The 17,626-nt window shown below is 41.8% G+C and overlaps 2 protein-coding genes across 3 annotated transcripts; one reads left to right on the forward strand and one right to left on the reverse strand.

Moving 5' to 3' along the window:
• Positions 1–1,321: 1,321 nt before the first annotated feature.
• Positions 1,322–2,395, reverse strand: tmem169b (transmembrane protein 169b). Its single transcript, XM_063006525.1, has 2 exons — positions 2,131–2,395; positions 1,322–2,042 (listed from the first exon to the last, which is right to left on the reverse strand). Exons 1-2 carry the CDS (start codon positions 2,393–2,395, stop codon positions 1,411–1,413), a joined length of 897 nt encoding a protein of 298 aa, XP_062862595.1. The 3' UTR covers positions 1,322–1,410.
• A 4,221-nt stretch (positions 2,396–6,616) lies between these two features.
• Positions 6,617–16,097, forward strand: LOC134324617 (uncharacterized). 2 transcript variants are annotated; one of them, XM_063006518.1, is made up of 14 exons: positions 6,618–6,899; positions 6,983–7,039; positions 8,315–8,441; positions 9,847–9,936; positions 10,042–10,229; positions 10,308–10,329; positions 10,414–10,477; positions 11,261–11,414; positions 11,525–11,553; positions 12,179–12,342; positions 13,124–13,262; positions 13,354–13,395; positions 13,615–13,639; positions 15,103–16,097. In XM_063006518.1, the coding sequence occupies exons 1-14, from the start codon at positions 6,848–6,850 to the stop codon at positions 15,243–15,245; spliced, it is 1,296 nt and encodes a 431-aa protein (XP_062862588.1). In that variant the 5' UTR covers positions 6,618–6,847; the 3' UTR covers positions 15,246–16,097. The 2 variants fall into 2 exon arrangements, with proteins under 2 accessions (XP_062862589.1, XP_062862588.1); XM_063006519.1 differs by lacking the exon at positions 9,847–9,936 and having other exon boundaries at positions 6,617–6,899.
• The last annotated feature ends 1,529 nt before the right edge of the window (positions 16,098–17,626 follow it).

Raw genomic sequence — 17,626 nt, forward strand, 5'->3', positions numbered from 1 at the left:
CTTCAGTACATTAATGTCGCTTTACAGAAATGTTCAAGTTGTGTAATCGAAGATTTTACGATAATATTATTTAAAGAAAAATGCATTGACATCATATGTGCACTTGGAAAATCTGTACAAACAACAGTTTTTTATTTTAATAATAAAAATAATGCCCGAAATATCATATAAGTCTGTAAAAACAATAAACAATATTCCTCACAAGAATCTACACCTTCAAATCCCACTGAATCTTTTCTTTTCTGTCAGTGTACACTTCAACCATCTAGACTTACTGTGTAAAATAAATAGGATGAAAATAAATAGCATAAATACACAAATAAAACAACCACGACGTACAGCACAAGAAAGCAAAATGACTTCCTGATAAAAACGCTTCACAAAATTAAAACGACGCTGACGAGTACAGTCGGAACAAGAAATAAACTGGAAGCTCAAATTAAGTCGTGTATCATAAATTACGCTCGCTAACTACCCCAGCAGTGCTATCGGCTAGTCGGGCGTCTACATCCAGACATGACTGGGTATGTCTGAGGGGAAGGGGGGTGTCCTGCACTGCACCCAGTGATTCAATCTGATAGCCTAGTCGTAGGGAGGTGCACTTGTCAGTGCGCTCTAAGTACTGGTCTGAAGGCCAGATACAAATAGGTTGTGTATACTGTGTATACTGCATTTAGTACATACTGCATACTGTATAATACAATCAGTATATACTGTATACTGCATTTAGTATATACTGCCTACTGTATAATACAATCAGTATATACTGTATACTGCATTTAGTATATACTGCATACTGTATAATACAATCAGTATATACTGTATACTGCATTTAGTATATACTGCCTACTGTATACTGCATTAAGTATATACTGCATACTGTATACTACACACAATATATACTGCATACTGTATACTGCATTTAGTATATACTGTATACTACAATCAGTATATTTTGCATACTGTACTCAGTATATAATGCATACTGCATACTACACTCAGTATATACTGTACACTGCATTTAGTATATACTGCATACTGTATAATACATTCGGTATATACTGCATACTGTATACTACACTCAGTATATACTGCATTTAGTATATACTGCATACTGTATACTACACACAATATATACTGCATACTGTATACTACACACAATATATACTGCATACTGTATACTACACTCAGTATATACTGCATACTGCATTCTGAATACTGGTAATGAGAGTAGTATGCTGTATAGAATCGAGTAACAAAAGCGAACCTTACTACAGGTCCCGCCCACTTCCTTTTTAATGGCATGTCAAAACTGCTCATGTTGCATGATGGGATGCAGCACCCCAAGAAGATCTGGTCTAGTACGTCATCTGGGTATCTTTCAGTAGGCTATTTTGGTGACTCCAGCTCTCACACAGAGGAAGTCTGCACGCTCTCACCCGGCGCTGTCCTCTGCAGACTCCCGGTGAGGGTGTCCGAGTCCAGTAACTCCACAATACTATAGGGAGAGCAGTCCTCCAGGCCCAGCTTCCCACAGGCCCAGCCACAGAACCCTTTCTCCAGGTCCTTCACAGAGAACCACCACTCACTGAACACCCAGGAGACCTGCACCACCGCCGAGTACAGCGCCAGGGACAGCGCCATGGCCATGATGATCACCGGGTAGAAGATGATGAGAAAGGGGCAGATGGTGATCTTGTGCCAGAACGTCCGCTCCTCGTTATAAACCAGGAAGACGTTGTACCAGGTGAGAGTGCCGTAGTAAAACGAGGTGATGAAGGATAGCAGGAAGATGACGGGAGCGCAGGAAAGGCTCCACAGGACCACGTGAGGACCCTCGCCCAGGCCGAAACCACACGAGCGCTTCATTCCTCCCGCCGCCTCGCACTCCGCATCCAGGCGCTCCTTGGACTTGGCCATCTCCCGCAGCTCCTTCTCGGTCAGCGTGACGTGTATGTCCACTATCTGACCTTTCTTCTTGCCACGCGTGATGGTGCCGGTCAGAGTGACGTAGCGGCTGTCTGGAGGAAGGTTCCATCCGCCTGGAAGTGCGTACGATAAACAAGCTGCGTTACACCTGATGTGTGTAATGTTTCAAACACCGTGTCTGTGCAGAAACTGTCGCGTTACCTTCAGACGTCGGGGTGCTGAGAAATTTGGCTCCTTCCTCAGAGCTCCTCTCGATGACCTCCACATCTCCGCTCCGCTCCTCCCCGTCGACCCTCTCGTTGTCCGAGCGATACACGATAATGGACTCCGGCCGAGGCTCCCTCTTCCTGCGCTTCCTGCGAGTGCTCGTCCCACTGCTTCCTTCCTCCGTGGGAGCAGCAGACGTGTCCGAGCGTACGGATGAGGGCTGGGGACTCTCCGATCCGGACTGCTCCACCTGCTCCATCATCCACCCGCGTACCTGTAGACTCTGAGTGCTAATAAGTGAGGGGGGAAGAGGTGAAGCTCAGGCGGTCTGCTCGTCACCCATCAGCATGATGATCCTGAGAAAATAACATCAGCAACAGGAAAGACATTCAGAATCTATAACTGTGTGATCTAAGTGAACTTTGAGGATAACATTACAACATTAAAACCACCTCCTTGTTTCTACACTCACTGTCCATGTTATCAGCTCCACTTACCTTATAGAAGCACTTTGTAGTTCTACAATTACTGACTGTAGTCCATCTGTTTCTCTACATCCTTTGTTACCCCCTTTCACCCTGTTCTTCAATGGTCAGGACCCCCCAGGACCACCACAGAGCAGGTATTATTTAGGTGGTGGATGATTCTCAGCACTGCAGTGACACTGACATGGTGGTGGTGTGTTAGTGTGTGTTGTGCTGGTATGAGTGGATCAGACACAGCAGCGCTGCTGGAGTTTTTAAACACCTCACTGTCACTGCTGGACTGAGAATAGTCCACCAACCAAAAATATCCAGCCAACAGCGCCCCGTGGGCAGCGTCCTGTGACCACTGATGAAGGTCTAGAAGATGAGCGACTCAAACAGCAGCAATAGATGAGCGATCGTCTCTGACTTTACATCTACAAGGTGGACCGACTAGGTAGGAGTGTCTAATAGAGTGGACAGTGAGTGGACACGGTACTTAAAAACTGCAGCAGCGCTGCTGTGTCTGATCCACTCATACCAGCACAACACACACTAACACACCAGCACCATGTCAGTGTCACTGCAGTGCTGAGAATCATCCAGCACCTAAATAATACTTGCTCTGTGGGGGTCCTGACCATTGAAGAACAGGGTGAAAGGGGGTAACAAAGCATGCAGGGAAACAGATGGACTACAGTCAGTAATTGTAGAACTACAAAGTGCTTCTATATGGTAAGTGGAGCTGATAAAACGGACAGTGAGTGTAGAAACAAGGAGGTGGTTTTAATGTTATGGCTGATCGGTGTATAAAATATTTAAACCCTGTCAGGGTTTTTTAAGTGACCCACATTTTGTCCATGATGTTTACTGCGACCCAGGCAACACAAACGATGCATCAAAAACGAAACACAAAACGTAATACGCTTCATTAATAAAAATAGTGAGCGAGCCCAGGTGGCGCAGCGTATATTCTGCTAGCACACCAGCACCAAGATTCTAAACTCCTGGGTTCGAAATTCGGCATTGCCACCGGTCCACTGGGCACCATCTAGCAGGAATAATTGCCAGTGCCAGTAGGGAGGGATGACCGGACTATGTGGGGAGAGTCTTTAAACGCTGTGTAAGGACCCTGATTGGCGGATAGAGGCGCCTGTGCAGAGTGCATTGGAGAAAAAGGGCTCCGTTAAGGGCTGCGCGCGGGACGGAGGAGACAAAAGCAGCAAAAAATTAGGGATCCCCAGCAGCGGAAGACGCTAAATTGGGAGAAAATGGGAGAAAAACACATTTTAAACAAATGGTGGCAATTTGGTCCCACTGTGGTTTACAAGATGTAACAAAAAGCCTTCACAAGGGGGCGCTCGTGTACAGGTTTATTATTTGTTGATTTAATTATTATTATTTTTTTCTCTACTACCCTTTTTTCGGCTCTAGAATGTTTCTCATGCTGGTGGGTGGAAAATTAAAAAAATTTATAACAAAATACATACAAATATGAAACGACATCACTTAAGTTTTATTTTTTTAAATGATGTTTAGTCTGTTCATTAGCCTACAGTTTTAGAAAATTATACAATATATACTATTGTATATTTAACAAAGGTAATTTAATACCACACTAAGACATTTTGCATCCATCAGCATCTTTCAGTAAATGAACAAGGATTCATTAGGATGTCATATAAGATGTATTAGTTTTATTAAAGCTTTTTTTTTTAAAACAAGGTTAATAATCTGGAAATAATCTTATTCAGGATGTTAAATAGAACAATAACAATGTGGCAGCTGATGATCTGTTCTGGGTTGAGTGCAGCAGATTAGAATGGAAGTGATTGAGCCGACACCCTTCTGATGGAGCTGTTAAAGACCCTTTGTCACAACAGACAAGGGGCGTCAGCCAGGACCAGACAAAACTAGGCTAGAAAAGTACACAGGAACATGTTATTTATACATTATAAGAGTTTATACTGAAACAAAATAAGCTGTTATATTTTATAACATGCTTTAATTTAGAATTAAAAACAGCGCTGCATTATGAGGGATCTATTTTCTCTTCCAGCTGATCCCTCCCGGTTAATCACACCCCACCAACCTCTGCTAAATCCCAGCAACATTCACCGAGAGCAAACCCGAAACCAGTCAAAAATACAGAAACAATCCTACCTGCACACGGGCGAGCGATCGACTTCAGTGTCAAGCTGCTAAATCACGTTTATTTTATTGTATTTTAATCGAAATCCGCCATGCAGATGCGCGTCTGCTCCAGCACTACCTTAGCTCCGCCCACAGATCCGAGAGCCTCCGCCCCAGCCAATAGGATAAGCCCGTGTTCCAGACGCGAGTTAGCCACGCCCATTAATTTCCGAACCTCTGTACCTACATATGCAGAAGGTGGATTGGCATCTGTAAATCGCCCCTAGTTGGAGATAATCTGAATGTGAGTGTGTGGATGTGTGTCGCCCTGCATAGCTAGTAAAATACAACATCAAATTCATAACTGTGGGAATTACTGTAATGATGAGATTCGTCTGATGGTCAAATGTAATAAAGCTCATCACTACAGGCAGTGGTGGACTCTACAGAAAAGCTTGTCACATTTCCCCTCAAACAAATGAACAAACAAACAAGTAAACCATTATGTACAAATCATTTTCCCACAAACGTTTCCAGGGATATTTGGAATATCAACACAAATCTGTTATTCGTGACTTCTCTTGAATCTTTCTTGAGTCTCTTGAATGTTTTGGCTGACCATCTTAAATGTACAAATAGACAGACAGACAGATATACAGATATACAGATAGATACACACTAACACACCACCACCATGTCAGTGTCACTGCAGTGCTGAGAATCATCCACCACCTAAATAATACCTGCTCTGTGGTGGTCCTGTGGGGGTCCTGACCATTGAAGAACAGGGTGAAAGGGAGCTAACAAAGCATGTAGAGAAACAGATGGACTACAGTCAGTAATTGTAGAACTACAAAGTGCTTCTATATGGTAAGTGGAGCTGATAAAATGGACAGTGAGTGTAGAAACAAGGAGGTGGTTTCAATGTTATGGCTGATCGGTGTAGATAGATAGATAGATAGATAGATAGATAGATAGATAGATAGATAGATAGATAGATAGATAGATAGATAGATAGGTAGGTAGGTAGGTAGGTAGGTAGGTAGGTAGATAGGTAGGTAGGTAGGTAGGTAGGTAGGTAGGTAGGTAGGTAGGTAGATAGATAGATAGATAGATAGATAGATAGATAGATAGATAGATAGATAGATAGATAGATAGAGATAAAAAGGCAGTATTGTACATTATAGTATATTTACATGTGAAGAAACAGTACACTCAGTGATAGAAATCTGTAAAACTCACGCTATTGTGATAAATATGTTTTGGAAAATTGTTGTCAGTTCACCCAGTCAACCGTTGTTGCAAGAAATGCAACCGGAAATTTCATTAAGCAAAGAGAAAGCTATACGTACATTGTAAGCAGTCAGGATTATGTTTGGGGTTAAATGCTCTGAAGCTCTATAATGCAATAGAAGGAGAAATGTAAACAAGCAAGCTTTCTTCTGTGAATTTCAGATGCTGTTTTTACTAAATAGTTTTACTATACACATGCCTTGATCAAGTAAACAATTCTTTTTAAGTGATGTTTACACATGTTCACCTTATTTGCAATAGTAAGGAGACATTAAGTAAGGAGAAAATATATTTTATTAATAAACCTTAATGATTATTACATTGGTTTCTGTAATAGATCTGATTTTTTGTCAAGTTTTGTCAAGAGTCCACTCACTCAACCTATTCAGTCAATTCCTAACATATGGAATCGGAATATGAGTCGACTCTGTCACTTTTGAACTGTTCGGCGTGATTAGTCAGGGAATTCAAATGTCGACACATTTAAAGTGAGGAATCGATTCTTAGAATCGACTCAGTCAATTCCTAAGTAATGGAATCAAAAGTTGAGTCGACTCTGTAAGTTTTGAACTGTGCGCTTGGGTTAGTCAGGGGCTTTTTCGACGCCTGTCAATTATTTAAGTAATTAATTAGGATTATTTGACGACAGAACTCATTTTTCGTAATAAATTTTGATTTCACATAGAAATTAACACCCTAGTTGGGAATAGTTTGTAAGAAATTGTTAAGAATCTGACCGTTATTTTTTTACCTCAGATTGACCGTTAGATTTTGAATTATTAGCAACCTGCTAGTCGGTAAAATCTTCTGCTCTTGACAGAATGAGTGATGAAAGCGGTTTGGTAAATCTGAACAATTTCTTGTTCCAGTTAGGTGAGATTCTGAACAATATCCAAATAAAAGCAGCATTTATTATTGTACACAACTAATTAATTAATTATAATCTATTTCAACAGCTTTAGAGATTCGAGAATCTATTCAGAAGAAGGACGAGGTGAATCAGCAGGTTCAAAGTGAGCAGCTTGGTCATGTTTTAAAGAATCACTTTTAATGTATTTATTTTATTTATTAGGATTTTAACGTCATGTTTTGCACACAGGTAGTTACTGCTTACACAAGATTCATCAGTTCAAGTTTAAACAATTTTGTATCTCCACTTGCACACGCCTTTGTACTGTGGGAGGAAACCGGAGCACCCGGAGGAAACCCACACAGTCCCACACAGTCACGGGGAGAACATGCAAACTCCACACGTAAAGGACCCGGACCGCTCCACCTGGGAATCGAACCCAGGACCTTCTCCCTGTGCTACACACTGAGCCAACGTGCCACCCAATTACTTTGAAGTAACAGTGTTCCACACACTTTGTTATTTACATTTCTTATTTCAGGCACACTATGTTAAACCACAATGGGCTAAAAAGCTGGTTTTAGCTGGTAGCCATCCTCAGATGTTCAGGCTGAAACAATTCAATTAAGCGTTGCAATTAATGTGCAATTTAGGTTGACAAGTTATTTTACTGGGTAACCATATACATTATTGGCCACTACATAATCGTCCAGTCAGCCACACAGTGCATAAAAGACTACAGGCACAAGTCAAGAGCCTCAGTATATCGTAACATCAAACATCTGAATAGGATTGACCAAACAAATCTGGAAATTCTGGAAAGTCATGTGTCATATACCATATACCATTTAAATAGACCCACACGTGGAAACATTTTTTGTAAAAAACTATAGTTTTAAGTAAATATCAGAATTAATTAGTGGGGTGCTTTGATGACACAGCAGTAAAAGCACACTAGCCCACACTACTCATGATCCAGGTTTGAATCTTAGCTATGCGATCGGCCAGTCTGGTGTCTGCAAGGACGTTATTGGCTATCGTCTGAGGAGGCATGGTGCCAAAACAGCCTAGCCATTGGGAGGTGCACTTGTCAGTGCAGGTCCCAAGCCCAGCTAGAAAACAGTGCGGGGTATGAGGACCAGATCCACCCAGAGAAAAGCCTAAAGAAATGAATAGTTTTTCAATACTTTGAGGTTTATGAATGAATGGAGAACAGGATTCCATCGATGGACGGGTTGAACAACAGCTCAGTACTACAGTCAGTAAATGTGTACCTAAGAAGTGCGTCTTTGTGGTAGATGTACCTTATACAATAGACATGGGGCACCTAATAATGACAGATAAATATATGTTTTGTACAAGTAAATTTAGCCTCAATACATCAGCCCACTATTAATTTTAATCCTGATTAAGTTGCTGATTGAGGTTGTGTTTACAGTTTGCAAAGGCAACATAAAGGAAAAGAAGAACTGCATCGATGAAACTCAGAAGTCCATAAATAAACTAGACGAGGACATTTTGCGAAAACAGAAAACCGTGAAATGCTACAAGGAAAATGTGAAAAGGTGAGCGACAAGCAGTTCTAACATGACTCGACTTGTATGTTTGATCAGGCTATTTAAATACTATGCAAACTATTTACTATTTTCCCCCAACTTTTATCCCCATTCTAATCGTGTCCAATTACCCTGATTGCCCTGATTCGACCCTTTTTTGCCACTGACTGAGGACGCCCCCTCCGGCACGCAATCGGTACGGCCGGCATTTTTCACCCGCGCGAGCCGAGTTCATACACCGAGAGACGCCGCGCACGGAGGGTCACGCCCCCCTCGATGTCATTCCTCGGCCCCGTGCAGGCGCCGTCAGCCGACCAGCAGGGGCCGCGGTCGCACCGGTTATGAGGACCTACGCTCCGACTCCACCCCTAAGCCCCTGAACGACAGCCAAACGTTGTTCATACTTTACCGCTGCGCCACCTGAGCGGCGACTATTTACTTTTAAAGTTATTTTTAAAAAGATTGGATGAGTAACATCCTGAAAAAGTCGTTTCATCTGTAAAGAACAATTTATTTACAAAGACCTTTACTTTCATTTGAGCATTTCTGAAAAAAACAAACATGTTTTAAGTTTATTAACCACCCCAGCAACTGTCCTATACTTCTAATATAGATAGAGTAACATTTACATAGTACAGCGTGGCACGGTGGCTTGGTGGGTAGCACCGTCACCTGTCAACAAGAAGGGACTAGGTTCCATTCCCCTGCTGGTGGGGCGGGGTCCTTTCTGTGTGAAGTTCGCATGTTCTCCCTGTGTCCATGTGGTTTCCACCCACAAGTCCACAGACATGCAGTCAGGACAACTGGAGCTACTAGAATTATAATTATAAATGTGTGTGTGTGTGTGTGTGTGTGGCCTGTGATGGATTGGCAACCTGCCTGGGGTGTTTCCAGCCTTTCGCCCAATAAATCAGATCCACCGTGACCCTGATCAGGATGAGGCGGTGGTAAAACGGACAATCAGTGGATGAATTAGATATTAATGTATGTAACATGCATACATTTCATATAGTACCGGTCAAAACATTTGGACACATCCAGTCACAATCTATTAAACTGAATAAAGGAAAATCAGACAATAAAGGCTCAGCACAGTTGGAACGTCTTTAAGTCTTTCTTGGAGTCTTGTAGTCTTGTTTTGGAGCAGTAGTTCTCAACCTTTACATCATCTGCACATCAGTGGGCCACAACAGTGACCGAAAGCCAGTCTGATGGGCTACACACATGCATTCAACTGTATAACAACTGACCTATAGTATAAAAGTTCAGGCCTTAGTTTTACATTGTTAGGTATAAATCTGTAATATCTTTTGGTGTGCTTCTGACCCCCTTCATAGCTAATAGAGTCCATGTAGTATAAAAATGGCATATCTATTTATTTAGAAATGAAATTAAAAAGCGGCATCCTCTTTAGTCTTCGCGGAACAAGCGATCTCCTGCTCCATTATGAAAAGACGCTGGAAGCTGAGCTTGAGAGGAAGCAGGAAAGCTGCGACCAAGACGTGTAAGATCATTCCAGCCCTAAGCTTCAGTCTCTTTACGTTTTTCTCCCCCTGCCTGAATCTGTGGCTGTGCACATCAACACAAAGGTTCCTGTTGTTCTTTGAAGGAAGATGTTCCAGGACAGAATTGAGAGCTACTGGAAGGTATTTCAGCAGCATAAAGAGGAGTTCTGTCAGAATCCACTGGCCACAAAGCTCCTGAAGATCCAGGCGGAGAACGAAGAGATAGAGAAACGCATCCGAGCCACAGAGGAGCTCATTCATGCAAAAGAGAAAAAGCTGAACGCTTGGAAAGGTAGTTAATCACTCAGAGGTTCGGTTCAGGTGACAAATATTGTTCTGATCTGTAATCTAATGTTTACATGTTTTACAGGTGACTGTAGTAGCTGTGACAGGTAACACATATTTACTGTACTGCTTATGTTTTAGATTTTTTTTATAATTAGGAACATTCTCGCTAGCAGTAAATGTTCCCACAGCGGTCGAATCTCGGCTGAATCGAATGAGGCTGAGAGATCATCTCATCAGGACCCTGAGCCACAGGTTTTAACGATATTTATTCCATTTCCGAGATACTAAGATACTATATGAGCACACCGGTGCAGAGTTTTGGGATGAAGCTGCAGCTCTTACGACGGGTAAATTGTGGCTGTGAAGGGACACACATGTCCAGCAACAATCCTCAAACAGACGGTGGCATTCAAGTGATGATTGATCGGTATTAATAGTGCCAAACTGTACCAAGAATAAATTCCCCACACTATATATTATCATACCTAATTTTCTCGTGTAATATGCAATTTGCTGTAAAATTCAAAATTTGGTCAATTTGCACTATGAGGCGTCCTAGCAAAACGTCCAAGATGTGGAAGAGTGTAAAGCAGCTAGAAACACGACTCGGGTACCTGAGTTCGGAAAACTAACAACCAATCCTGTGGACGCGGGGAGGAAGGGGGTCAAAACACGGACGAGCGACCTTAACGTAATGGAATGAACCCTTTAATGGTCTCACCAAGAAAATAATGATTTCTTTGCATTTCTTAATTTCTTAGGACTATACCAACAACAAACAATTAATATTTGTTTACTAGTGCACACAGTATTATTAATGAGCCTCTACCAAACAGTTGAGATGATCACAAAACGTTTATGGATGATTTTTCAGCTGCTAGCTTCAAGTTGGTCTAACGTATAGGTCAGAAGTTTTAACACGTCAACCGAGGAGTAGATACGACCCAAACAAGATGATTTAAATACAGCTTATTTTTACCTTAGTATTTAGACTCAGTCAGCTCTTTTTATATTACTGTGATTTGTAATGTTCAGGTTACAGAACCAGAGCAGGAAGCTTTTCATATTGATCTGGATAATCAGGCTTTAGAGAATAACGAAGACGACGCAGATGGTAACGATGAGTCAGTCGAACCACACGTGGGTGTATCTGGTAGCACTGTATGGTCAAGGCCAGAAAGAAAATGTGGTAATCGTATAACACGTGTCTGCTTTTATTTACTGCTTACCACTGTTTATTGATACTGCTCTGATTTAATCATGTAAACTGCCACTAGCTTTCTGTTTGACACTTTTCAGAACAAGCAGCAGAAGAGAATGAGCGAGAGGTAACGTCTGAAGTGGTATTCGGTTATGAACGTTTCATGTTCAAGTCCCTACCTAATTCAGAGCCGTGAAAATCAATATGCAATATTAGTCGGCCCTAGCAATCATACAGTAATGAAGTTAGTGTTTGATGCGTGCGTTTACGTATTGAGGCATTTTGTCCCTTTGTGGATCCATAATCAGTGTAAAAGTGTGTTTCTCTACACACGTGATCGTCTCTGTGCTGCACCTCAAAAGAACAAACCAGTAAAGTTTACTGCACCCGATAGTTTGTCTTTGTACAGTTTATTTCTTTCTTTATAAACTCAGTAACCCTAAAGACGCTCGGCTTAGACACCAGCAATCCTACGGCAATTCAGTTAGCAATCGGTTAGACAAAATGTCCAGGATGTAAAAGTAAAGCAGCTAGAAACACGACTCGGGAACTGAGTTTGGAAAACTAACAACAAATTCTGTGGACATGGGGCATCATTCTATTTATTAGTGTAATTTAACGACTGCCATGAAATGCCGTGAAATAAAGCACATGTTCCTGGTAATTTATTAGGGCCCTATTCATCTCTCTAGCAAATTGTATTCTTTTAGTTTTTATGTGCGCACAATAGTTTGAACGTTGTACCATTGCAGGATGAGAATATGAACCCCCTGGGTGGAGCTGAAATCCTGGAGGAGGTGATGGAGGATGGAAGCCAGAAGACTGCAGGAGCTGCTGTTGAGGGCTGTAATGAGGGAGCAGCCAGTCCCACATCGTCCCCTGTCAGAATGCTAGACGTTCCAACATTCGCTTTAAAGTATGGTATCAAAAACACCAAGATTTGGGTTAGAATTCCTAGCCAACAAGTTTTAGATTATATAATACGTATAATAATATAATTATGGGCAAAAATAGTTTTAAAATGTAGGTAAAATAGACTGGCATGTCATGTTGGCATTGCAGTGGTGACAGGACATAATTCTGTGTCCAGATATTAACCTTAACTTCTAAACAACTCCGGTTATACCTGGTTTACAGAGTAAAATTGGAACCATGATTGAAATGTATTTTAGCCTGGTCAGCATCCCATATGGGTCAGTATCCCTGGAAACAAATGGGCGCAACGCAGCGACAGGATGCCAGTTCATCAGTCCCCTCCTTTAAGACCAAACCTGTATGTCGATGCCCGAACGGCCGATAACACCGCCGGGTATTTGAACCGTGGATCCCAGCAGTCATGATTTACCGTCGCGACCCCTTTGTGTTCAGTCGCATTAGAAGTAATATGAACCAAGGGGCGCCCAGGTGGTGCCGCCGGACATTCCGCTAGCACACCAGCGCCGAGATTGTGAACTCATCGGTTCGAAACTTGGCATTGCCACCCGTCGGGCATAATCGGCAGTGCCTGCAGGGCGTGGCTGACCCTGATTATGTGAGCGGGGTCTTTAAGGACCCTGATTGGCGGATAGAGGCGCCTGTGCAGAATACAGCAATATACCCTCCTCACCTGCAGTCAACTGCAATCTTCATCAAATAATAAAGAACCCTAAATGAAACTCGCCGTCTGTGAGACTGATTATCCTGATGCCTGTGTGTAGTAGCAGCCCCAGCACGTCTGCACCCCAGCAAGAGAGGCCAGAAACCCCAGCCTTTGTTTTCTCCATCAACTCCAGACCAGGTATCCCCGCGTTCTCGGGTCTCGGCTGCGGTTTCGACCCGGACCCGAGTCAGCATGAGGTCAGAGAAAACCACTATAAAGATAATCTATCGTATAGAGTCGTATAAACCTGCAGCAATCATAATACTGCATCCGTTTTATGTTTTTAAGGAGTCACCTTTTAATTTTACAAGCTCCTACTTTAGCAACAAGGTACGTTTGTGTATTATACATTAATAATATTAATCAGTACTGTGATATTAATATTAAAAACAGTACATACAGTATATAGTACCTGTTTAATCGTTTGAAAGGCAGTTTTGTCATGTTATAATATTTATGTTTGCATTTCATACACTTTCCTTTAATTAAATAGTTTCCTTTTGTTAATCACGTCCTTTTAAACAACATTCTTTGTCTTCTTAACTGCAGAAGTCACCAGAACCGAAGCTGCCAGGTGAGTTAAAGCTTCGACCATGACACGGTACATTCGGTTATTTGGTTTTTTGACACAAATCTTTGTTAATAAATAGGGCTGGCTCGATACCACTTTCTCTATGTCCGATACTGATACCGATACTGCAAACTGAGTATGTGCCGATACCGATACCAATCCGATACCGTCATTTCTCCTCTCGAACAGCAAAGCGGTAATAATACATTTCTCAATGCACCATGGGTAAACTAGCTATCTAAATAACGATGCTCGGACTGTGTAACAAATATTCTAAAGGAATAAATACAGAAGCTACAACATCACACTCATACACACCTGCTGTTTTTATTTTCACTTTTACACTCACAACATTTAGGAGCATTTTTGGCTTGTTTAGCAGCAACGTACAAACATTTAAAATAAAATGTAAAGTAAAACTTGCGGAAAGATGCGGATGTCAATCAGACGCGATGGACCAATTAGAATTGACGCAGAGTTAATTCTAAGTTCTGTCACGTTTTTAGATGATTAAAAACCAAAGCGCACTTATTTAAAAAAAAACCTGCTGGATTTTGAGGACGTCTGTGGCTGAACGTGAAACGGTGCAGTTTGTTTTATTTTATAAAACGGATAGTTCCGCTCCTAACATCTGATTGGCTGAGCCGCGTTGGAAGCCGTTGTAAGATCCCAGATAAACGCACACCTATGACCACCTCACATCATTCCATATTAATACGCCACTGAATAGAAAGAGTGAATGTTATGTTCGCCCTCATGTTGCCTAGCAACACTGTCGCGGAAGAACGCTTTTTGTAAGTGTTTTTGTAAATAAAAACATTTATAAATTGAACATTGTTGTATTTTATTATATTTTATGTTGACCGCCGTTTTATAAACGCAATAAGCCACTCGAGACCGTGCGTTACTGCTATGATTTTATCACGGGGAAAGACGTTTTAGACAAAACAACCTTCTCGTGATAAAATCATAGCAGTAACGCACGCTCTCTCACGGCTTATTGCTTTAGTATAACACTAATGGATCAATGGTTGAGGATGTGAGATCCAAGCCGGGACCAGATCGGTTTTCTTTATCTCAGGTGAGCGAGTTATCGTTTATAAAGCATTTTTACTGTGTTTAAACAGCGTTTTTAGTTGTGGCTTAGTGTATTTTAATTTCTGAATGGCCTTATTTACATTAAGCAACACTATCGGATCGGATTACACGTTTTTTTCCTTCCGATATCGGACCGATAGAGAGTGTACAGAGTATCGGATGGGTTCCAGTCCTATTAATAATATTGGAAAATACTTCCAAAAGGTTTTGGAAATTGTCTTATTCCCCTTTTTCCTTTGGGTGCAATAAAATGATCTTCTGTTTCAGCTTTTGTGAGCAGCTCCTTAGTTTAAAACATAATTGCAGCACCTCTACCTGCTTGTGTTATTAGGAGAAACTAATACGTGACTTTCTTCTTACCGTTGCAGGATTTCTGTTCGATGGCTCCGAGTGTCGTACAGAGGAAGATTTTTCCTTTAACTTCGAGAGTCCTCGGTCCAGCTCGTCCACACAAGAGGCTGGGGGGACGGGAGACTCCTTTTCCTTCCCCTTCAGCTTCGGTAAATTTTAGCTTCAGTGTGTGTTTAGTGTTGGTGAGCCGTTAATGCTCTAGTTTAATGGTATTTTCGTATTGTAAAGATTTATTATCAGTTAGAATGTTTACAGTTACTGCTTCACTTTTCTCTTTAAGATGCACATTTAGATTTAAACTAATGTTAAAGAGTAGCGTTATGCTAAAAGTGGGACACTCCTGGTCATTTCTTCTCTCGGTTTCGTCCCAATCTAGTCGTATCCAATTCCCAGTCCTGACCGAGGAGGGTCGTGACTGACACACGCCCCCCCCTCCGACACACGTGCAGCACCGACCGCTTCTTCTCACCTGCACTAATCGGGTCTTGCACTGATCTCCATTATCCCTCATAGATCAGCCAGCAGAGGGCGTAACTGCAGCAGTTATAAGGAACCTCCTCCTCCTCTGGCACGCCCTTCCTCACAGGTTCCAGATGTCAGCACCGCTGTACTAGCGTGTTTTACCGCCGCACCACACAGGCGCCCCCTGGCGCATTTACATGCTTTTATCCAAAGCGACTTACAGTTGTGACAGGGCCCAACAGTGACAACCTGGCAGTGGTAGGGCTTGAACCAGCGACCTTCTGATTACTAGTGCAGTCCCTTAACCGCTAGGCTACAACAATACAACGTGGGACCAGGACCAGGAGTCTCCAAACTTTTGCTTATTACTGTGGTTTAAAGTAATAAATGTTATACTTTGTTTTGTAGCTTTTAGGTTAGTTATATAAATAATCCACAATAGCAGGACATTATTAACCTTTAATACGAGGAGTTATATTAGCTTTATAACATTCATATAACATTGAATTGACATGAAAATACACATAGTAATAAACTGATAGACAAACTACCTGTTCAAATGTGCTTCAAATGGTTTCTCAACTGTAATGAGTACATTTATAGTTAATATATACATTCAATATATTTAATCGGTATATTATAGCATATCGACTATGGATTAGCAAAATTGATCACAACACGTATAGTGTAGATACAGTAGCACTCATGATGATTAAGATATCAAGCGGGACGACGACTACGCTGCTGATATTACATTAGCACTTATAAGAAGCTCACAATGTAAATGTTCACTCAGTGTCCCAGTGCAAAACTATATATGTAAATATACCAGTGTGGAAGGCAGTGGGAGCAACTGGTGCATCTCAAGTCCTGAACACCGAGGGTCTGTGTGAGAACCTAGTGACCCACCCTGCTCCCCTTAGTAGTGAGGATTCTAATCAGACCTGGAGCTCATAATCAGATTATTTAGACGCTCTACTTATACAGAGACAACGTCTCCCTCCGTGTACCGAAAACGCTTAAATTCTCCCTGACGCCCCAATTTACAAATAAACAACACGTGTATAATTACGCCTTCATACAGATTACACATCAGTAAGAATTGATTTACATTATAAAGTGAAAGGAACTCCGTTGGTTGCTCCGCATTATATCCGTCCGCCACGTTTGTAGTTTTTGTGAGGGAAGTCGTGCCGCACCGAACGCTGGGATCGATCTTCAGCGCTGAGGAGGCGTCGGACGCTCCCTCGTCATTCGGTCGGATCATCACTCGGAATTAAGGCGCCTCAGTAGGAGCATTTTAAGGGAGCTAAGGATTTAGACACGCCCTCTTCTCTTCTCGGGAGTGTAGGACGATGTAAAATGCTAGGTGTTCACACAGACCCTATACGCTCGTGTCTAGTAAAGGTATCAGTGCTGAAACACAGTCCATGATAGTCTTGGGCGTCACGTTGTCAAACTCACATGCTAAAGTCATCCATTTCAAACTCACTTATATATTATTTATAATAAATATGTGAGCACTGACATCAGTGAGGTTTTCCTACATTTCTGAGTATTTTGTTTTGCTCACTGTGTGATTATACCGTCACGTCGTACAGTAAGTGTATCTGTTGGATAAAATGTATTAGAATTTTATCTAACATCAGCAGCACATGGTAATACTTTGGTGTGCAGTTAAGATATACTGTGTTTTGTAAGCCTCTTGTTCCAGGCTACATCTGTTGTCGGCTTTAGATCTTAGAGTAATTTTACTTTTGCAAATGTGTAGTCAAGTTACAGACAGTAGTTTCACTCTCTGCTCCGTCTATAGAGCACTGAAGTCGCGTCGTCATTTTGTAGGCCACGTCACGTTGTTACGCCCATATTTGGTAACCCGGGTCTAAGAGAAATTTTGAACGGGAGATATGAACGGAGATTTCGTAAATCGCCTCTCTCGCATCCTGTAGTCATAAAAAATGTTCCGGAGCTGTTAGGTTTTGTTTTATGGAGATTCTTCTGTCTATTATCGCCGGATCCTCTGAATTATGGAGTCGTTAAAGAGTCAAAATATGAATATTGCTGCATGTAAGCTAACGC

This window comes from Trichomycterus rosablanca, chromosome 12 (assembly GCF_030014385.1).
Source record: "Trichomycterus rosablanca isolate fTriRos1 chromosome 12, fTriRos1.hap1, whole genome shotgun sequence".
NCBI classification, from domain to species: Eukaryota; Metazoa; Chordata; class Actinopteri; order Siluriformes; family Trichomycteridae; genus Trichomycterus; species Trichomycterus rosablanca.